General features: G+C 45.5%; 9 protein-coding genes across 9 annotated transcripts; 4 read left to right on the top strand and 5 right to left on the bottom strand.

Annotated features, from left to right (window-relative positions):
* Positions 1 to 38: 38 nt before the first annotated feature.
* Positions 39 to 3782, bottom strand: VTP01DRAFT_6582 (uncharacterized protein; the record flags this gene model as incomplete). The annotated part of the gene is made up of 12 exons (XM_069385499.1): positions 39 to 179; positions 246 to 442; positions 505 to 625; positions 683 to 1018; positions 1075 to 1497; positions 1564 to 2020; positions 2081 to 2201; positions 2263 to 2805; positions 2859 to 3157; positions 3221 to 3399; positions 3464 to 3553; positions 3615 to 3782. The coding sequence occupies 12 exons, from the start codon at positions 3780 to 3782 to the stop codon at positions 39 to 41; spliced, it is 3075 nt and encodes a 1024-aa protein (XP_069242955.1).
* Positions 3783 to 4156: 374 nt separating this feature from the next.
* VTP01DRAFT_6581 (uncharacterized protein) lies at positions 4157 to 4501 on the top strand (the record flags this gene model as incomplete). The annotated part of the gene is made up of 1 exon (XM_069385498.1): positions 4157 to 4501. One exon carries the CDS (start codon positions 4157 to 4159, stop codon positions 4499 to 4501), a length of 345 nt encoding a protein of 114 aa, XP_069242954.1.
* Positions 4502 to 4579: 78 nt separating this feature from the next.
* VTP01DRAFT_6580 (uncharacterized protein) lies at positions 4580 to 7016 on the bottom strand (the record flags this gene model as incomplete). Its single annotated transcript, XM_069385497.1, has 9 exons — positions 4580 to 5660; positions 5725 to 5871; positions 5921 to 6035; positions 6093 to 6159; positions 6222 to 6394; positions 6455 to 6529; positions 6591 to 6611; positions 6683 to 6696; positions 6757 to 7016. The coding sequence occupies 9 exons, from the start codon at positions 7014 to 7016 to the stop codon at positions 4580 to 4582; spliced, it is 1953 nt and encodes a 650-aa protein (XP_069242953.1).
* Positions 7017 to 7984: 968 nt separating this feature from the next.
* VTP01DRAFT_6579 (uncharacterized protein) lies at positions 7985 to 9722 on the top strand (the record flags this gene model as incomplete). The annotated part of the gene is made up of 5 exons (XM_069385495.1): positions 7985 to 8178; positions 8243 to 8406; positions 8464 to 8953; positions 9021 to 9519; positions 9594 to 9722. 5 exons carry the CDS (start codon positions 7985 to 7987, stop codon positions 9720 to 9722), a joined length of 1476 nt encoding a protein of 491 aa, XP_069242952.1.
* Positions 9723 to 10211: 489 nt separating this feature from the next.
* Positions 10212 to 13355, top strand: VTP01DRAFT_6578 (uncharacterized protein; the record flags this gene model as incomplete). Its single annotated transcript, XM_069385494.1, has 1 exon — positions 10212 to 13355. The coding sequence occupies one exon, from the start codon at positions 10212 to 10214 to the stop codon at positions 13353 to 13355; it is 3144 nt and encodes a 1047-aa protein (XP_069242951.1).
* A 113-nt stretch (positions 13356 to 13468) lies between these two features.
* Positions 13469 to 14943, bottom strand: VTP01DRAFT_6577 (uncharacterized protein; the record flags this gene model as incomplete). The annotated part of the gene is made up of 3 exons (XM_069385493.1): positions 13469 to 13873; positions 13945 to 14469; positions 14527 to 14943. 3 exons carry the CDS (start codon positions 14941 to 14943, stop codon positions 13469 to 13471), a joined length of 1347 nt encoding a protein of 448 aa, XP_069242950.1.
* A 95-nt stretch (positions 14944 to 15038) lies between these two features.
* VTP01DRAFT_6576 (uncharacterized protein) lies at positions 15039 to 16134 on the bottom strand (the record flags this gene model as incomplete). The annotated part of the gene is made up of 5 exons (XM_069385492.1): positions 15039 to 15159; positions 15222 to 15577; positions 15645 to 15870; positions 15933 to 16003; positions 16069 to 16134. The coding sequence occupies 5 exons, from the start codon at positions 16132 to 16134 to the stop codon at positions 15039 to 15041; spliced, it is 840 nt and encodes a 279-aa protein (XP_069242949.1).
* A 282-nt stretch (positions 16135 to 16416) lies between these two features.
* VTP01DRAFT_6575 (uncharacterized protein) lies at positions 16417 to 18587 on the bottom strand (the record flags this gene model as incomplete). Its single annotated transcript, XM_069385491.1, has 2 exons — positions 16417 to 17774; positions 17837 to 18587. The coding sequence occupies 2 exons, from the start codon at positions 18585 to 18587 to the stop codon at positions 16417 to 16419; spliced, it is 2109 nt and encodes a 702-aa protein (XP_069242948.1).
* A 1178-nt stretch (positions 18588 to 19765) lies between these two features.
* On the top strand, positions 19766 to 21340 carry VTP01DRAFT_6574 (uncharacterized protein; the record flags this gene model as incomplete). Its single annotated transcript, XM_069385490.1, has 1 exon — positions 19766 to 21340. One exon carries the CDS (start codon positions 19766 to 19768, stop codon positions 21338 to 21340), a length of 1575 nt encoding a protein of 524 aa, XP_069242947.1.
* Positions 21341 to 21514: the final 174 nt, after the last annotated feature.

Below are 21514 nucleotides of genomic sequence, written 5' to 3'. Positions count from 1 at the left end.
GGCTATTAGATAATGGATACAAACTTCCTTTCCTGGACTCACGGTTCGTAGTATTTGGCGAGAGAGTTCACATAGACCAAAGCGGCAATGTGAACAGCAAACTGACCCAGGACAGACAAAATGATGTAAGGGTTGAAGATATTGGGCTGAGGTCTCTCCTTGGAGAGCTTATCAAGGGGCTACAGCACAAAGTTAGTTTCTATACGACGAACGGACGGATTGATTGCGTGCGCATGCGCACATACCCTGCCCCGCGAAATACAGAGGAAGCACACGGCCATGAGGATTCCCGAAATAGTATGCTGCAAATCTCCAAATTTGATACCATCGAGGTACAAAACGGACAAACTGTACGCCGAAATCAAGCAATTGAGGGCCAGAATCTTGTACATCTGGATAGTAGCAACAAGAGTACAGCGTCCTTGGCGGATGATGTTGTTGACTAGTTTCCCCTATCAGCAAACAAAAGTTTTGCGTCCCACGACAGCTTTCTGATAACCTTACCAGCCATAACATTTCGTAATTTTGATGTGAAAGGAGCAGCGACAGATGCGTCGCCAAACTTGATAGTCGGAGGCTCTTCCATATCCATCTCCTCCATCAATTTGCTCGTCATATTCTCGATCTAAGGCGTGATAAATAATAGGTTAAAAGCTAACCAAGACTTCACATTATGTCTTACCTTTTGCTTTTGCTCCATTTGTCTACGTTGCACAGGCGTCATGTTTGCAGCCGCTTGCTGGTTTTGCTGCGAAAATTCCGGGTACAAATGTGCAATAGCTGGCGGAGGCGGGGGAACGGGCGAGTTGAATCTAGCAGCAAGCGATTTCTGCTGCTCGTACATATTCTTCAACCGTTCAATTCTTTGGCGCTCAGCAATTTTCTTCAGATCCTCGGGTGTACCGTCCAGCAGTGCAACACCGATATGTGCCTGCTTCAAAGCTCCAACATCATTGGTACCATCCCCGGCCATCAACGTTGTGTAGCCAAGGTCTTTAAGTCCAGTCAGCAAGTATTCCTAATGTATGGATCATTAGAAGCTACATGATAGAATTTTCCCCCAGTCACAATTACCTTTTGCGATGGTGACACACGAGCGTAAACCCAAGTATGTTCCAATATAACTCTCATGTTAGGCTTATCCATGAAATCGTTCATGGCTGAGCCTGTGAGACAAATGTCGTACTTATCAAGGATCTTCTTGTCCAAAGGCAATTCGGGTTCAATTTCCATGTGGATTGATTCATCGATAGAGTGCAAAACAGTTTTGTCACCATCCTTGTCAAAGATAAGAACCTCACGTTCGACGATTGCAACTTCACGTGCAACAGCACAAGCAGTAAGGGGATTGTCACCGGTGATCATGATGCATCTATGCGAGGAAGCATTGAGTTCCTTGACAGCTTCGACAGCATCCTGTTTGAGCGGGCACGAGAACACGATAAATCCAGCGAATATCAGATCAGACTCAACAGATTCTCGAGAGAGATTATTAATCTACATGGATAGTATTTTAAATTAAATTATCCAGTGAGAACATAGTGCGGTATTTTCAGCCAATACCTGATCTGAAGTTAGGCCATCCTCCATAAACTTGTAACCGAGAGCAAGTACACGGCTGCCACGTCGAGTATAGTATCTATAGGCATCGTCGTAATCATTGGGGACTTCTACATACATAGAGCGCAAAGTTTCAGGTGCACCCTTGACGGCGGCAAACGTCTTGTGTCGGCCAAATTCCGGATGTACAAGGATGGAGACAGTAGACTGGCGCTTCAGGGCCGAAGAAAATTGGAATCGTCGACGAATTTGTAAATTTTCCTTCTTTTTAGATTCCTTGGGAGACACGACCTCGCGAGACCCTAGTTCCCAATCGAGTGCCTTTAGGGTTTCCTTTTCCATGGGATCACCAACGATACCATCTTCTAGCTGCACGAGAGCATGGGCAGATGCCAGGACCCACTTGGTATGGTTTGGAACTTCGGTAGCCTTCACAAGTTCGTCGTGAGGAACGCTTGGTCTTTGCGTTGCAGATTAGTCTCAATAAAAACACGTTTTAACATTCCAGGTTTACACATACTTTGCACATGCGACACCTTCGAAAAGTAAGTCTTCGCTTGTCAAAGTACCAGTCTTATCGAAACAACAAACGTCAACTTTTCCAGCAAAAGGAATTCTAAAAGGCTCCGTACAGAAAATGGCTGGGACGGTGATCTGTGAGTTGATTATAAAAGCTAAACGGTATTTCATTCTTTGACTTACCGAATTTTGCGAGAGCAACCAGACTGCTGTTGACTGCCATGCTAAGTTCCATGGGGAGTTCTGGAGGTACGACCGAAGTAATAATCAAAATACAGTCTAGGAGTAGCTTGGAACGTTTTCGGCCGTTTTCGACACCCTTGATCCAGACGTATGCGGAAGCAGCGATAGCAAAAACACAGAGGAACAGAATGAATAACAATGCTTCGAGGTTGTTGGCAGTAACCCGCTCTGTTGAAAATATCATTGTGCGGACAAGGTTGCCCTGAGAAGTACCAAAACCGGTGCGAGCAACAACACAAACACAACCACCATCAGGTGCTGCATCCTTCTCGGGCGCCGTGACCTGCAGCACTTTCGTGCCTCCATACAAAACATTTAGCTTGTCAGTGTTCACCAAATCGAAAGGTTCGTCGGGATTTCTCAAGGCAATCGATTCCTTTAAAAGAGGTGTCGATTCGCCTGAAAGCATTGCTTCATTGACAATACAGCTTCCATCGGCGATTACAACATCGCAAGGGACACCTTGATCTTCCTTTGTGCGCACTTTACAAATATGTCAGCCTTCTCTCCAGAAAAATTAATCAAACCAAAATTACCAATGGAGACAACATCGCCTGGAAGAAGTTCGTCACTTTGAATCTGAATCCACTTGTTTTCTCGCTTGACATAGACTGTAAATGGCTTTTGGTTCATGCCCCGGAATTCGCCAATTGTCTTGAGACGCTGGAAGACGACCGTCGCCTCGAAAACGACCAGCATAAATAGGGTGAACAGAGAATAGTACCAGTATTCATCCAGGCACCAGAGACCAACACAAAAGATTTGGAACACAAAGAAAGGAGCCACGGCATGTTCCTTAAAGAGTTCAGTGAATGTCGGCATAGGAATCTCGAATCTAAAATCAAGATGTGTTAAGTCTGGTTTCCCTGCCAACTGCATTTTCTCTGCACTGATCTACCTGTTCGATCCATATTTCTCCTTTGCATCGTCAATCTCCTTCTTTGTTGTCAAGCCTTTGGTAGACTGAAAAGTCCCTACAGGAGGACACAGATCCGAGGGATACACGAGCAGCTTGAACTGCTTTTTGTCAAAATCGTAGATGTACTTGTTTTGTTGAAAGTAAAAATGGATATCGTCCTATAGCCGAAAATAGTCAATACATCACGTCGCTGATCGATTTAATTATGGATCAAATGTATACCTTGGCGTGATGAATCTCACACAAAGTACCGACACCTTGATGCCGATAAGGTATGACCTTGATGATTGTCGCTTTACGGATATCCGTTTCCTGAACAACCACAAATCAGCATTGTTGTTCACTTTTCCCAGTAGCGAATCTCGTTCTTTACTTTAACACACGTCAGGAATGCCTTGATCGAGACACTCCATTGACAAACCAGGAACGATAATGCGTGCAGTGTCAAAATTGTGCCAATCGTTACAAAGGTCCATTCCTCAGATCCCAGGTAGATGTCGTATTTGAAAAAGTAAATGTAGATCCACACAGGGTATAACATGCTAGCAAATGGCCACACATAAAAGTGCCACTTTAGCGGCAACGGCCTGTGCAGCGAGGCCGAGGCAATCGCCTTCGACTGTACCAATGTTTGCGTCCTGAAACACGTTGCAATTCAGCATCTAGTAGCGATCGGCGAGACCTGCCGGTAAAAACCTACATTTCGCAAACAAGTTGACTTTGGCGTTCAGGGCGAAACGTGGAGCGCTCTGCTTTTTTGATTTAACTCGGTTTCAAACACAGTTTTGCGGAACGGGCGGCCGTCGCCGCGCGAGATGTCATTCGTGCGTCAGGTCGATTCGTACCACCTGATACACCGCTTTCCATGGGATGCTCGAACTTCTTGTTTCCCTTTGTGTTTTACTGTGAACAACCATGAATCAGCTACATCCTGCAACTGCGAACCGTAGCCTGGATGACAATGACAAGGATCAATCGCTCTCATCGCCACTGAAACCCGTCTCTCAGCGTGGAAGCACTTCACAAGCTCGAAGCGATGGTAATATCAGTTCTGAAGATCTTCAAACGCCTGTGCGACCACAAGCAGAGAAAACATCATCATCCTCAGATAACTATTTGCAGAGCCGGCTTCAAAGTATCAAAGGGACTGCACAGGAGGCTTTGGGAGTTCTTATTCAAGATGGCGATCTAGAGAGTCAAGGTGAACAAACTAAAATTGATGCTGACAAGCAACTCCATCATCAAGAACAAGGAAAATAATACCCTGTTTTTTTTTTTTATCGGAATATTGTACAGAATAAAAGCTATGTCTAAAATAAAGCGCAATTGGGGTATGCTTTAGGGATTCTTGCCGATCCGTGTGCTCAGATACGCAGCAATGCCAGCCATTATAGCTCCAAAACGTAAGACGACGCCGATGGCATCCGAAGATGCTTCTCCATCCTCGGGTGTGCCTTTTTCGAGGAAATGAAAGATAATACTACTGAAAAAGGTGACGAGAAATTGAGGAAGAACGATGTACATGTTGTGGATGCCGAGAAGGACGCCTGCGGAAGGACCCAAATTTACGTCTGTGCGCTGTTGATCGTTTGTAATTTCATTCGATTGTCGTTCTTCAGGTTGTGTGCTCTCATCTTTGTAAGGCTGCATTTCCATCTGGCCATCAATTTCTCTGGAGTCCTCTATCTGTTGCTCCACCAGTTGGTAGATACCACCTTCCGCTCCAAGTCCTGCTCCGCCTGCAGCGAGGCTCACTCTTGAGGACATGGCAACCCGATGAACTCCTAACGGATTTTCTTCGTCGTATTCTCTGTCCTGGGTTTGTTGCTTAGCCTCAGATTCTGAAATATACTCGCCTAAAAGCGAAAAGGGTGCCCACATGGTGAGAGACCAGCTGATACCACAGATGCCGATCACTATCGATGCTCCAAGTACATTCCATACGAAGATTGTGCATAGCATGGAAATAAAAAAGATAACATGGCTAGCTGTCCACGCCCGCGGCAATGTCAGGAACGAAAATTTAAGATACTTGGATGGTGTGATGGAGTAAGTGACGCCTTTGTAAGTAAACTTGAATGTCGGTCCGGTCGCTTTGGATGGATCCTGGTTGTAGGATGGTGCAACGATAAGCGGCAGCAAAAACGATGCTCCCAAAGACACAATAGAATATACCAAAAATGCGAATGATCCAGCGCGTGTTGCCTGGCCGACCGCGTCAGAATCGTCATTCGGCTGTTGCAGAGCATTCTGATCGTATATCTCTGCAACCCACGTTGTTGAATAAAACAAAAAGGGAAACCAGCCAATCCAAGCGAAAAATTGCACGTTGCAAATACGCTGTATCGGCTTTGGAAGATTCCATATGCTTGAGGTGATAGCAGTTAGAGCCTTGAACGGCGCCTTCCACGAATTTTTCCTATCACGACGCATTCAAGGTCAACTAGGCTCTTGTTTGATAAACAATTGATAAGTGTACATACTCAGGTTGTTTTACAAGGGTCTTTTCAGAGACTGCATAGCAGGTAACGGCATCGCATAGTAATAGCACAATGGCTGCAATTACACACAATACTTTGAGCTGTGTGTCGCCAAGGAAGGGAAATGCGGCTACTAAATCTGCGTAGCCCCTAAGCATAATTTAGATATATGGCCAATGCTTCATGTTTTAAAGCTTACATAAAGTATCCGACAACATTCCCCAAACCGACCATTCGTCCAGCCCAAGCTGTTCCATCCTCTTGAAGAGATGGTGGTAAAGAGTCGACGAGTAGCGCTCTGCAAGAAGCCTGGACTACTTGACATTAGACCACATCCGTATGTTTGACGTTCGCTTGCTTTTAGGAATTACCGCAGTTTATACTGAAGTCCAAGATATAGATAGAGGAAATGGCGATGAATATAGACAGTTTTGTGAACTAGTGTATAAAAATGTTAACATCGTACTTCAACTCTCGGTCTATTTCTACAGAGGCGATACCGATTCTCCTTCTTGGCTTCCAGTAAGCATTCCAGTTATTTCTCTTGTCCACCCAATAACTAGCAAGCTGAAAGTAACAATGATGCTTCCTATAATCAAGAAAGGCCTCCGTCTTCCAAATCGAGATGTGCAGCGATCAGACAGGACTCCAACAATCGGTTGCATCAATAAACCTTTTTGATCCGATGATGAGTGGCTCTGTGGACTCAAACGTCTTTCCCATCGAAAACTACCTGATAAAGGCCCTGCAATCCAAACGAGGGACATGGATGATTTTGTCAAACCTAACGATAACAGATACGGCGTGCCTGTGAAACAAATCGAAATTATAGCCGCTTCAACCAGAATTTCTGCAAACAGTCTACTAACCATACGCCATTTCTACCGTCCCTTTTTCATTTTCAATATCAATCCTAATTACTACATGTCTTTATAGCCTTCATCTAAGACAGCCCACTTACATGTGAACTGGAGCCTAGTAGTGACGCGAACGCATGAGCCATGTCTGCATAACATGATTCGGACTTTAGCTTACCCCGCTAAACAGAGTGTTAAAAAGACGATACGACATATGGTGTTGGGACCTTTTATCCGAGTATTGCCTCGGAAAGGGCGTGCTGGTGAGGTGTTTGCTAGTATAGGCTCGTGATCGTCGAGGATCAGGTCATCTGCATCGTCCTGACTATAAGAGTGTATCGAATCTATGCTCACGCGGTTTCGCTCTGATGCCGTGGACACAGACTGGTGAATGTTGGCAGGATCGCTCGGGCCAAGATCTTGACTTGAGCCTGCCATTAAAACCAAGTTTGCTTGCTTGTCTTTTTGGGAACAAGAGTGTGGGTGGGTGGAGTTCTGTTGGAAATCCATAGATTTCCGACTGTGGCAACCAACGCCCATTCGCTGACGCAAAAAAGGCAACAACAAAGTGACAAACCGGCCATCGATAATGGTTGCTTTTGCCTTGAGACAATATATAAATCTCTATACGCATATAAATTCTGCTTAATATATTTCCTGTCTATTCTTTTTTATACCTTCCTGCCAGATTAAGATACAAATTGCGGACGATCCAAGCAGGTCTCAAATGTAGGACAGACATAGACAACAAATAGTCCTGACATGATAGCATCTGTTTTTGCTAAGTGCTTGTCGCGTACGAGTTCTTTCAATGTTAGTGGCCTCCAATTTTGCAGTTGCTACAACAAAACCATGAAAACTTCTATGTAAAATAGCAAAGCTTGGTAATTTAATCGACATTTTCCCAGCAAATTTGGATGTATTAATAACAGTATATGGCCGCCTTAATTCTAACATAAACCAATGTGGTAGTCTCCAAGGAGTCAAAAATAATCCAGGATTTCAGGACGGCAGCATTCCAAAAGGTCCTTTCCAATAAGCTCTTTCACGCTTAATTGCGTCTGAAAAACGCCAACAATAGCTAGCCACGCAGACTCACAGGTCATTGGCATAATACTCTTTGGTAGTTTATTTCCTTTAACGTGCACAAAAAGAATGACTATTCATGGTGAATCGCAAATATACATATATATATAATGAATAGCTGTTAGGAACTATTTGAAAGTATTCAAGGTACACAACATAAGATTTTAGGTTACCAACTGTTGAGCAGTTAGGATCTTCTAATGGCTGCGATGCTGAGGGCAGAATGCCTCTTCTAAGCCTCTCGGCTTGAAATCCCCGGACCTGAATTTCCTGCAAAAGCGGGCGAGAAAAAAAAGTTCAAGCAAGGTGTGTTTCTTGCAATGATCTCGGCAATTCAATGGATCAAGAAGGGCGTTGCCGCCCAACATCCTCAGAGGTTTAAGGTGGACGAAAAAGAACTCGAGCTTATGAACCAATTCGCCGCCGATCGCCTTGGCGAGGCCAAAGCTGATCTAGAGGAAGCACAAAAAGCCGATATGGAAATCGACAGTGCCGATGACTCTGAAAATGACTCGTAAGTCTTGCAAGCCAAACGGTACTCTCTCGAGAAAGCTAGACTGACTTGGGTTTCCTGTTAGCGATGACCAGTACACTGATAACGATGGAGAAGAACACGGCGCTTCCATGGACCACGACGGCCAAGATGAAAGCAAGGAGCCTAGTACACCTAGAGATCCAAACGACCTTTCTGAATACAATCTGGATGATTACGATAAGGAAGATGAAAATGAAAAGAAACAAGGTATGCTCAGTTTGGCTCCTGATATCTTGAAGAATGGCTGATCGAAGCGGTTTTTAGAGCCTGCCATTTTCTCGCGTCCAAAGGATTTAGCTTACTACAGTGACGAAAAGGATGATCCCTACGTCACTCTTAGCAACGACGTGGATGAACAAGAGGAGTTGGAGGAAATGCAGATTTTGCCTGATGATATGTTGCTTATTGCCGCCAAGACGGAGGATGACGTCTCGCAATTGGAGCTTTATGTCTACGAAAAGGATGCTGATAACTTGTATTGTCACCACGATATCATGCTTCCATCGTTCCCGCTCTGTCTTGAATGGCTTGACTTTCACACTGGCGAGAAAGCTGGAACAGAAGGAAGTGGAAACTACGTGGCGGTAGGAACTTTTGAGCCTGATATTGAGATTTGGGACCTGGATGTGGTCGACAATATGATTCCCCAAACAATCCTCGGTCATACCGACAAGAACAAGAAACGATCAAAGAAAGCCAATCCCAAATATCACGTAGATGCTGTGATGGATCTATCGTGGAATAAGCAGCACCGGTAGGTGTAAAATATGTAAAATATATGTAGTGTAAAGAAAAGATGTTTACGTTTATCTTTTAATTAGCAACTTTTTGCTGTCATCATCCGCAGATAGCACTGTCAAGCTTTGGGATTTAAGCTCCTCAACTTGCGCCCAATCATACACTCATCACAATGGCAAAGTTCAAGCAGTTGCGTGGAACCCTGCTGAAGCCACAGTCTTCATTTCTGGATCGTATGACAAGTCTGTCTGTGCTCTGGATGCTCGTTCACCCCAGCAAATTACAAAGTGGAATCTCGTCAGCGATATCGAGTGTGTTGTTTGGGATCCTCACAACCCTACAAACTTTTATGTCGGTACTGAAGACGGTGTAGTTCAATACTTTGATGTCCGGGCAGCAGACAACGGCGTTGGCACCAAACCCATCTTCACTCTGCAAGCGCATGACGGTGCCGTCAGCGCCTTGGATATTAACCCGCACTTCACTGGATGCATCGCAACTGGCAGCACGGACGGCAAGGTCAAGGTATGGAACACCAGGGATAACAAGCCGAGCATGATCACCAGCAAGAATTTTGAATTGGTAAGGATTCTGAAAATGGGAATGCAATCCAGGTTTTGATTGGATGGTCGTTTAATTCGCTTGCATATCTTTAGGGTCATATCTTCAGTGCAAAGTTCTCCATTGACACACCATTCGATTTGGCACTTTCAGGTTCCAACGGGAACATCCACGTTTGGGATATGTCTACGAACGCTGGTATCCGACAAGCATACTCTTCATAGAATATCTTTTATACATATCATTTCCCTTTGTATCATTTTAATTTCTGCCTTGTCTTCATTTATGCGCAGTGCAACAATATTTGTATTCCGTGTCTCCCATTCTGCAAAACTAAAGCATAGAAATGTTTTTCCTCTGCCCTTATTTCCATGGATACTCATGTCTCATCACCGCAGTGACAATGAACATCACTGATTGCTCGATGCCCGGATGTAGATATACCAGTTAAAGTACAAATAGGGAATTCTTTGCAGAAAGCAAGGCCGTTAAACTCATCAAATCAAATTTTGAAGCCTGTCTCGTTTATGGAAACTGGTTCATTTCATGTCGCTGTGCAATTTTCTGATTTGTCGTGGTGGAGTTTTTAAAAAAATTTTTATTTTGGTGGATCCAGTGCCTCGAACTTGCTCCTTCCTTTTCCCCTCTTCTTTACTCTTTGCTGGCACTGTCGCTCGCCACTCTCTCTCGTATATTAAACTAGACGACAAAAAATGCCAGCTGCTGTAGACACAAAGAAGATCACCGCCTTGAAGGTCGCTGAATCTCCAAGCGCTACCGAAACCACCAAGGCCAAGGAGTTGTTGAAGACACTCTTTGCTGCCGCCGACGACCAACGTGAAGCTGCTGCTCAGGAGCTCGCCGCTTTCGTCAACGCCAACGGCGTCTACTCCTTGAAGCAGTTCGGTATCCTCGATGCTATCACCAAGGAGTTCGGCAACAAGAAGAGCGCTGGTGCTCGCCAGTCTGCTGTTGCCGCCGTCAAGGCTCTTTCCGACAACAGCCTTGAGGGTCAGGTTGAGCCCTTCATCGTTCCCTTCGTTGCCAACCTTTTGGAACTCCAAGCTGACAAGCAGGCTGCTGTCAAGAACGCTGCTGCTGAGGCTGCCAAGAACTTGGTTAACAAGGTCAACCCTTACACCACTCCCGTCATTGTTCCTTATCTTCTTGAAGGTTTGGGCAACTCATGCAAGTGGCAAACCAAGATGCTCTCCTTGGCTCTTTTGGATGAGCTCGTCAAGATCAACAAGGAGCAGTTCTTCGTCACTATCCCCGATGTCATCCCCGTTGTCTCTGACTGCATGTGGGATACCAAGGCAGATGTCAAGAAGGCCGCCACCGCCACCATGGAGAACGTCTGCACCATGATTGACAACAAGGATATCGAGCGTTTCATTCCTGCTGTCATTGCATGCATCAACAAGCCTGAGAACGTCCCTGAAACCATTCACTTGCTCGGTGCTACTACCTTCGTCCAGGAAGTTGACTCTGCTACCCTCTCTATCATGGTTCCCTTGCTCAGCCGTGGTTTGAACGAGCGTGCCACTCCCATCAAGCGTAAGTCTGCTCTTATCATCGACAACATGTGCAAGCTCGTCGATGATCCCGAAGTCGCTGCTCCTTTCTTGCCTCTTTTGTTGCCTGCTCTTGAAAAGATTCAGGATGTCGTTGCTGATCCTGAATGCCGTGGTGTCGTCCAGAAGGCTCTTGCTACTTTGGCCCGTGTCGGCACTTCCAATACCGAGATCTACACCAAGGCTGACAAGGCCGAGAAGGTCAACAAGGCTTTCAAGGAATTGTTGCCCGCTGATCTCGACACCTTCTTCGATGCTACTGTCAAGTTCATCGATGATGTTGCTCTTTCTCTCTGCGTTGCCAAGAACTTTATCAAGGATGCTTGGTTCAAGGCTCTCATTCCCACTGTCAAGGCTTTCCTTTCTGCTGCTGATGCCGAAATTCTCGTTGCCAAGGCTCTTGAGGTCTGCGAGGAAGCCGTTACTCCCAAGGACCCTGAGGAAGATGATGATGAGGGTGAGGATCTCTGCAACTGCGAGTTCTCTCTTGCCTACGGTGCCAAGATCTTGTTGAACCGCACCAGCCTTCGTCTCAAGCGTGGTCGCCGTTATGGTCTCTGCGGTCACAACGGCTGTGGTAAGTCTACCCTCATGCGTGCCATTGCCAACGAACAAGTCGAAGGTTTCCCTCCCAAGTCTGAGCTCAAGACTGTCTACGTCGAACATGACATTGATGGTTCCGAGGCTGACACTCCCTTGGTTGACTTCATCATTTCTTCCGAGGGTGTTGAAACCAAGGACCGCGAGAAGGTTGCTCAAATCTTGCGTGAATATGGTTTCACTGAGGAAATGGTTAGCAAGAAGACCATTGGCTCTCTTTCTGGTGGTTGGAAGATGAAGTTGGCTCTTGCCCGTGCTATGCTCATGAACGCCGACATTTTGCTTTTGGACGAACCAACTAACCACTTGGACGTTGTCAACGTTGCCTGGTTGGAGAACTACTTGTTGGGTCTCAAGACCGTCACCTCCATCATTGTCTCCCACGACTCTGGTTTCTTGGACCATGTCTGCTCTGATATTATCCACTACGAAAAGAACTACAAGCTCAAGCGCTACAAGGGTAACTTGTCCGAATTCGTCAAGAAGGTTCCCGCTGCTGCTTCCTACTACTCTTTGGATGCTGCTCAGATCTCTTTCCGCTTCCCCGAGCCCGGTATGTTGGAAGGTATCAAGACTAAGGAGCGTGCCATCTTGAAGATGAAGAACGTCGACTTCCAGTACCCTGGTACTGAGAAGAAGCAGCTCAAGAACATTAGCATGCAGTGCTCTTTGGCTTCCCGTGTCGCTGTCATTGGTCCCAACGGTGCCGGCAAGTCTACCCTTATCAAGCTCTTGACTGGTGAGTTGGAGGCTCAGAGCGGTACTGTCTGGAAGCACCCCAACTTGCGTATTGCCTACGTCGCTCAGCACGCTTTCCACCACATTGAGAAGCATTTGGACATCACTCCTAACGAGTACATCCAATGGCGTTATGCTACTGGTGAAGATCGTGAAGAACTCGACAAGGTTGACCGTCAAATCACCGAGGAAGAAGAGAAGCAAATGAGCCAGACCTTCGTCATCGATGGTGAAAAGCGTGTTGTTGAAGACATTGTCGGCCGTCGTAAGCTCAAGCAATCCTACGAATACGAAGTCCAATGGGTCGGCAAGTCCTCTGTCGAGAACACCTGGATCTCCCGTCAGCGTCTTGAACAGATGGGCTTCGGTAAGAAGATCGCCGAAGTCGATGCTCAAGAAGCCGCCAAGTTGGGTCTCAACCGTCCCTTGACCTCCAAGGAAATCGAGAAGCACTTGAGCGAAGTTGGTTTGGAACCCGAATTCGCTACTCACTCTCGCATCCGTGGTTTGTCTGGTGGTCAGAAGGTCAAGCTTGTCATTGGTGCTGCCATGTGGAACCGTCCTCATATGTTGGTTCTTGACGAACCTACTAACTACTTGGATCGTGACTCTCTTGGTGCTTTGGCTGGTGCTATCAAGGAATACGGCGGTGGTGTCGTCATTGTTACCCACAACCGTCAGTTCTCTGAAGCTCTCTGCACTGAAGTCTGGAAGGTCGACAACGGTGAACTTACTCCCTCTGGTCACAACTGGGTCTCCGGCAACGGTACCACTGTCATTGAGGAGAAGGAGCAAGAAGATATGGTCGACGCTCAGGGCAACACCATCAAGGCTGTCAAGAAGAAGGAGAAACTCACCTCCAAGGAACTCCGTAAGAAGAAGAAGGAGCGTATGGAACGCCGCAAGCGTGGTGAAGAAGTCTACTCTGATGAAGACGAGTGGTAAACAAGCACCCGATAGACACATCTTTTTCTATTATCTCTGTACATAAGAAAGAAGCCTAGTCTATTCTCATTCGCACTCTTTTCACCACAATTAACTCCTTGGCATTTCCTATATCACGCTAAATAAAAGGCCCTTCGTTGGCTTTGTTGAGAGATATTTAACAAATCCTGATAGTCATTTGGTGTCTGTTGATCTAGTCCCATTCTCTTGAATAAGTTTATAGTTGCTTCTACTTGTTGTACCAGTCGACGAGGATGTATGTTGTGATCATTAAACAGTAAAGTGCACAACTTGAAAGATTCTTCTGCAGCTTCTATGCTTGATGGTCCAAAGTGTTTGCATATGATTTCCAAAGATTTCTCGCAATACAGTGCGGCCTTGTCGAATAGACCTAGATCAGCGTAGTGCTTTGCGATGCGGTCGCATGTGCGACCTATCTCGTATGCCTTATCAACATATAATTCTTGTTGCAGCCTCAATGCCTGTTCCAGGTCGATTTTATTCAACGACTTTTCCAGCTGGCCATCGTTGTAAAAGAACAAAGATTAGTTTTCGATCAGTAAATATCAATACAAATCCGTTATCTTGCCTTGTATATCTTATTCCAATCCATACATCGTCCACACGCAGTACAATTATTCCCGCGCCCTACAGCAGCCTTACATCCACGACACTTGTAACATCTATCCCATGCACCTGATAAGCAGGCATCGCATTGACATTGAAAATGATACTTTTTCTGCAGCTCTAATTGTCGTTGCTCAGTAGACTGGCGCACAGCCAAAGGGCCATAGCTGATTGAAATTTCGCTGCCCGATGGAATACTGTGCGTTGTGCGTACGCTCAGGGCAGATTCAGGACTGAACATGACGACGGCGTTCGGGTTGCAAGCATGGTTAAACATGCTAGCATTCAAGTACACTGCCGTTCCCAGGTTTTGTTGCTTAACGAGTGTGGCATCGTCCGTGCGAGACTGGATTGCAAATGAATTGCTCCTAACTTGGCCCAGAATAAACGCAAATGCATCAAATGGTAGATAAAAGATGGACGCAAACGATTCGACTTCGGATGTCCAATGTGTATCCATATGAGAAACGAGGTTTGGTATCGTGCGCTGCATATGGATTCATGAGCAAGCGAAAAAAAATTCTTCTGCACATATCGTTTTTACCTGGATAGTATATGCATGGAATGCAAGCAAAAATGTATCATCGTATCGATCGATCGCATCCAGCTGACACAGCCAACGATGCAATTTGTTCCAATGCACTTTTTCGCAGCGAAGCGAGCAATAAGTGACACGCCAACGGCAGCGGTTGCGACAGGGTATACGGCGCGGCAACGCCTGAAAGCAATTCGCGCAATGTGTACTTCGACGTTCTTTCGAAAGAATCTTGGCGTATGGTTGTTTCTCGCTTAGGACAAGCGAACCAGGTGCTAGGTCGGCCGTTGCAGTGACAAAGCGACCAACGCGTGCATCTTGATCTATGCGTGCATTGATCCACGACGATGATTGTAAAGCAGGTGAGCAAGTTGGAGGCCAGACACGAAGGTCCAGGTGTGACGGATCAAGACGGGAAGAAATCATTGCAGCATTTTTTCTCAATAGTGCGTATGCTCTGTCGATATTTGATAACTCAGAAGCATCTTTACAAATCTTAATGGTTTCAATATATTTTCCATTCAGACTTTCTCGGCTACATAATTAATGCCCACGCCTTCTATAACATTGTCTCGAATAGCTCTATCCTCCTGCGCCATAAACGTAGCCAAGACTTTCGATCCGACGGATGAATCGTCCAATCTACAGAGTATCTCGTTAGCAACTCCTGATCTAGCTGGTGATTTCAATTGATTCTATCTTACCCCATTGGAACGAAAACGTTGTGTAGAAACGGCAAATTGCGTACTACTTGCGGTTCGCCTCCAAACACTTCCGCAATTGCAGCGTCGATCACACCTCTTGGCGGCATAGGATGGTTCTTTTCGGAAAAATAACTGTACCACCTATCATGTCCTGATCGGCTTGCATCCAGCATCTCACCGACGCGTTCTTTCTCTACATGATCAGCGGCAGCTTGAGTGTATAATCCAGCTGCGTTGACAAGATCGACGCGGTCGCTGAGCCACGCTGTCGTCCTCTTTTCGACATCATGCTGGTAAAACTCTTCAGCTAGAAGCAACCCCTTTGGTTTCAGCAATGCGTGCGTCCTATTGAGCGCCTATATGCAGATGATGCAGTTAGGCGAAATCTATGTAACACTGAAAGCTCACTGCTGCTGCACTTGCATGTTTGATGTCCTCACAGTGATGCAGCGATTTTGAAAACATGATAAAGTCGAAGGTGCCATCGTGCTCCTCTCCAAAATCCTCGACGATTGCCTTTTTGTACGTTACATGGTACGATGAATAGTTATCGATGGCAAATTGGATAGCGTTCACCGATGGGTCAATAGCAATAACGTCAATGTTGTCATTGTAATACTTTTTTAACAGCACAGCTAGCTCGCCATTCCTTATATACACTCAAATTAGAAAACGTATGACGACTTGCATCTTCTAAAGCAGTAGCCTTACCCACATCCAATCTCCAATACTTTGATTTTTCCGCGGTGCTCTGATGAAAAGTGGCGGGAGTCCAAAAGTCCCTAGAAACCCGTTGTTCAGCACTAGTCTTGCCAGCTACGTGTTACTCGATATCGAGTTTAGTTACCGTGACGAATGTGAATACGGGTGTGTGAACAAGGAAACGCACGCCCTCTAGACCGGGTGCAGTCATGATCAAGCGAAAGAGAGCATCGCTCGGGGTAACAGGCGTCGATAATTATCTTCCGTGAGAACAAAGGCAAAATTACCAAGTCAGCGAGATTAAAGTTTAGGGTTAACATTTTTGCAAGAAAATTATGTACGATTTAAAATATTATCTAGCCAAAGTAACACATGCAATACTTTAAATGATAAATAAAGTGCTAAGTTACGTATTTTACAGATGATATGAGTGCGCAAGATAGGGATGGAGGAGCAAGCTTGAGCAATGGTATAGTGCAATTGAGCATCTCCGTCAGTGCTGCAACCAGTATTCCATCGATTTGCGACATACATATGTCATGTCCACGTCGCCGTCTCCGTTTCGGAACCGAGTTAGTATTCCTGTCGGGGTTCTTGTAAATGTTTCAAGGTACACGGGGATGTTTACACCTGTTCTGGTAATTGCGTTGTTCACAGTGGTGCGCTTCATCTTCACGAATCTGTCAAGACACACCGCGAGCAGCGTGGGTATTTGTAAGAGCTGCATCAGGCATTTTTGATTGATCTTAAAGTCTATAATGAGGTATGCTAGTTTCTTGTCCACCATTCTCTGCATGAATGATTTACAATCGCTTGGCTGTCCCTGGAAGACCTTGGATGCCACGTGTAAAACAAGCAATTTTGGGAACTTTGTCGCTATACCTAAGATTCCTTCCAATGGGATGCCATCCCCGGTGGATCCGCCAAGCGAGTTCATGTCAATTGTGAATTTTTCCATAGTATCACATGAGGATGCAAAGCTCTTTAGGTCGTCCAAATCGAGACCTTTGCAGCTATTCAGTGCCAGAAATTGTAAATTCTGTAATTTGGCAAATGTGTCTCCGATCATGCAGCCGGCAAAATCGATATCCTTGAAACGTAGCTCTTGTATTAGTCCACACTTGCTCAATAAAGGTACTATGGCCTCTGCGGCATTGATGTTGCCAAGTGAAGCATCATCTGAGTACTCCGAGTCATGAACAATTGTCAGGTCCAGCAACTTCAAAGCTGGCAAGCCGCCGAGTGTAGTTACAGTGCTGCAGAGGTTGATTAATTCTTTCTCACCCTTCATTGCAAGCTGTAGATGACAAAGTTGATATTGCAAAAGCAATAGCACCTGATCAAGGCAATTAGACGCCAATTCAATATCGCTTGATATATCCAGTGATGACATGTGGTGATCAGCACTGCAGAGCTGGTGGTCGGCATTTAGTCCGTTTGAGACGCGTATGATACGAATGGTAGGACAGAGATCCGGAAGCTTCGCCAGTACTTGAGCCACGCTTTCATAGTTATAGAGAGTTCGATCTGGCCGTGAGAATTCAAGGATTTGCAATTGAGGGCAGCTTCCAGCGATTGTCAGCATATCTTGTAATTGCTGTCTGCCAGCTTGTAACCAACAAAGATGCCTCAATTTTAAAGGATGTTCCGGTGCAGATAGCTTGCATTCACGATGACTCGAGTAGCTGGCTGTGAATGTTTGCAGGAAACTGCAAATGCCTAGTATGCAGCTCACATCATGGATAGTTGCGTCACATTCTGCCATTAAATCTAAGCAAGTCAAATTATGCCTGTTCAGCGAGATGAATGGAAGACAATCCTTGACAGGTAAACCGTATGTACAATGAATTTCTGACAACAGATAGTATTTCCAGTTGGTGTTACTTTTGTAATCGTTGTAAGTATAAACTTACGAAGTTTCCTCACGCTGATGTTATTTTGGCAAAGGTCCTTCAGCAGCTTCATCATGTCGCATGGCGCTGGACAACAATAGCGTTGATATCGAGTACGCCCTAGTACCATTCCACGGATATCCTTTCCAACCAGGCAAGCATGTAAGCACTGGAGTTTCTTCTGATAAATATTCATCACGTAATGATCCATGTTGATGCCATCCCAGAAGTTTGGCCAGTTTTCCAGTCGTTCTTTCCATCCTCGGCAAACGCTCAAGCATTTGCCTCGATCGGTGAAGCTTAGCTTTGTAAAGATCATGTCAAATATTTCAGCCGAAAGTTGCCCCAAGTTCTGCATATTCTGTTGATTCGCAAGCACAAGTGTCTGATCCCGACGAGAGCGTATATCATGGCTGATGTCTGCCATGTTTTGTTCCGCATCCGCCAGAACTCGCAGCGCCTCCTCGAATCTGCTCTGCTTGACCAAGAGCTCATTGCTCCGTAGATAACCAGCAGAGCATTCCGGGACGAGATGGATCATCTTTTCCGCACAATTGAGTGCCTCAGTGATATCACCTTGCTTCTCCAGTGACTTTGACCACCTCAGATACAGTGTCATTGATAAATTCGCACTCGTTTGCTTCGCGGCATAGTTATAAAGTGCAGACGCTTCTTTGTAATTCCGTTGGTCGTATAAGCCTTCAGCTTCAATCACTTTCGAATAGAGATGTCTATATTCGTCAGGAGTGATCAGTGACAGATCTTGCTCCATGCCGTGAATGAATGGGCTGATACGCGTTCGAGAAACAAGTTACAAAAATGGCGGACATTATTTGCTGATCATTTTCCATGCAAGCCGCCGGATTTAAACAGACACGCAAATCAGGCCCGAGGAACGCACTGATCATATCCGCTTAGCAAGACATCCATAATTCTTGTAACAGCGTTGAAGTTCATTCCTGACAGATAAATAGAGATGAAAATATGTGTTGTCAATATATGCTATGAAAAATTGTGGTATCGTAAATTTTCAATGAACTTTGACGATTGACATACATATATGCTGCTCGGTTTAAGAATGTTCTGATACTCTGACCATCTCTGACGGGTTGCGATATGATACCTTAATCATATAATGTGTACCTGTCAGAATTTCTTGACTGATAGACGTACTGCTATCGCATGTTTCTTCCAATCAACTACACGTGCAACCACGTTGTTCCATGCAACCGTATAAACCTTTAGGGTGCATGCATTCCTCCTCCCTGGATGTCGCTGTGTGTATATACTGTATTTCACAAAGGATACAATTTTCAAATCTCAAGAAGATTAGTTTTATTGCACGGATCAAGTACTTCGATAGGTTTTATCCCTGTCGACAATCCACTGAAAGAATATGGCGGTTCTAGAAGCTCCATACGGGCATTTTCAGACCCTTGATTTGAAAATGATCATGCTATACGCAGCCGCGATACTATAGCTAAAATATATAGATCACACTCGGAGCGTGCTCAAACAGATTGCTTTGTCTGGCTGACGCGATAGTTCTTGGAAGTACCGAGGCGTTCCTGCGATTCCACGGAAAGCCGACGATTATCTAGCAATGCGAGCACAGGTCATTCAAAAAGGAAATTTTTATACGCAAAATACTGGTAACAGGAACTTGATGTTTTCTCGGACGAGCAGATGCGACTCCACAAGTTATCATGATCCAAGGGGGCGTGTATTGAAAGTGCGATGCCATTGGAGGTGGAAATTTCAACAAGATCAATGTGCAACAAGCCATAAATGGGAAGGCGGAACCACATGCAACAACAATGCTGGATCAAGGTTTATTTAAGAGGAACAAAAAGGCTGCTATGTCTATTTCGCGAATCAGTAACGTTTCTCTTTTCGGTTTCCGGCAAGATGATGAACCCTCATGATTATACCTGGATCTTCGCCGTCACCATGGTGTTAGCGTTTGCTGATGCCTACGGTATCGGTGCTAACGATGTAGCCAATGCCTTTGCAACATCCGTCTCTTCGGGCTCTATGACACTGGTACAAGCTGCCATCATCGCCTGCTTTACCGAGTTCCTCGGCGCAGTACTTTTGGGCAATATGACCTCGGAAACAATCAAGAGTGGTATCGTTCCTGTTGACAGTTTTGTCGAGCGACCTGAACTTCTGATGACCGGTATGCTTTGCGCACTATTTGGTTCCGCTACTTGGGTGATTTTTGCTTCTCGGCAGGGCTGGCCCGTCAGTACGACCCACTCCATTGTTGGCGCTATCATTGGTATGGGATTCGCTAGCTTTGGCCCTAACACGGTCGACTGGTCTTGGAACGGCGTCGGTGGTATCATTGCTTCGTGGTTTATCTCTCCCGTCGTCTCTGGTGCATTTACGGCTATCATTTACCTGATCGTCAAGTACGGTGTCCTTGAACGAAAAAACAGCGTCAAGTATGGTCTCTGGGCTGCACCAATCTTCTTCTTTATCACGGTCACCATTGAAGTCTTTTACATCATGTACAAGGGTGCACCTCGAGCGGCTGCTGCAAAGACTTTAACAATCGGTGCTATCGTTGGTATTGCTTTTGGCATTGGCGCATTCTTTGGTATTTTAGGTATAATCTTTGTGCGTCCCTGGCTTAAACGCAAGGTCGTCGATCGTGAAGACATCAAGTGGTACCATGTGTTTGTTATCCCTGTTCTTCCCAAGCGGCCCACTGTCAAGGATCCTGAGACCATTCAACAAGAGGTTTCCGCAAATGTTGATGAAAGCCATCAACAAGAAGCTACTGAAAAGACTGTTGAAGAAGATTCCAAGAAGCTCGACGAAAGCAGTCTTTCTATCCATGCAAGCACGGAGTCTCAAGCTCAGGGAGAAACGGAGGCGCCCTTATCTATCAAAGACCGTATCCTCAATATCGTACTTCATGGTCTTCGACAGGATGTCCGTAATATAAACGCTAGTCACCTCGAGGATATCCACGCTGCTGCTGTCAAGTACGATAATGACACTGAATACATGTTCTCATTCTTGCAAATCTTGACTGCCATGGTCTTCTCATTCGCGCATGGTTCCAACGACGTTGCCAACGCTGTCGGTCCGCTTTCTGCAGTCTTCAGTATTTGGAACACTGGTGCCGTAGACCCTGACCAGAAAATCCCTGTAGAAATCTGGATCCTCGTGTATGGCGGTATTGCAATTGATATTGGTTTGGTAACTCTTGGATATAGAGTCATGCGCCGTATGGGAAACAATATCACCTACATGACTCCCACCCGAGGTTTCTCCACCGAACTCGGCGCTGCAATTACGATTCTTACATGCTCTCAGCTTGGTATCCCTATCAGTTCAACGCACTGTGCCACGGGCTCCACAGCTGCCGTTGGTCTATGTAACGGGAACTTGAAGTCCGTCAACTGGAAAATGCTCGCCTGGTGCATGTTTGCTTGGATCTTTACACTCCCGATCGCTGGTTTGATCTCTGGCCTGACATATGCTATCGTCACTCGCTCCCCATCCTTTTACTAGTTCATATGCGTTGCATAAGCTATTCTATTCGACTGTATTCTAATATATGCTCTTTTATATCATTTGATAATAATAATAATTTATGGAATACAATATGTAATTAGCTGTTTGATTACAGTAATATGTTTCCGTGAACATGAACCAGAATTCCCGCCAGAGTCTTCTTAAGAACCG

This window comes from Rhizomucor pusillus (assembly GCF_041956525.1).
Source record: "Rhizomucor pusillus strain CBS 183.67 unplaced genomic scaffold VTP01scaffold_3, whole genome shotgun sequence".
Lineage (NCBI taxonomy): Eukaryota > Fungi > Mucoromycota > Mucoromycetes > Mucorales > Lichtheimiaceae > Rhizomucor > Rhizomucor pusillus.
The sequence above is the reverse complement of the archived record's forward strand: the minus strand, read 5'-3'. Positions and strand labels throughout refer to the sequence as shown.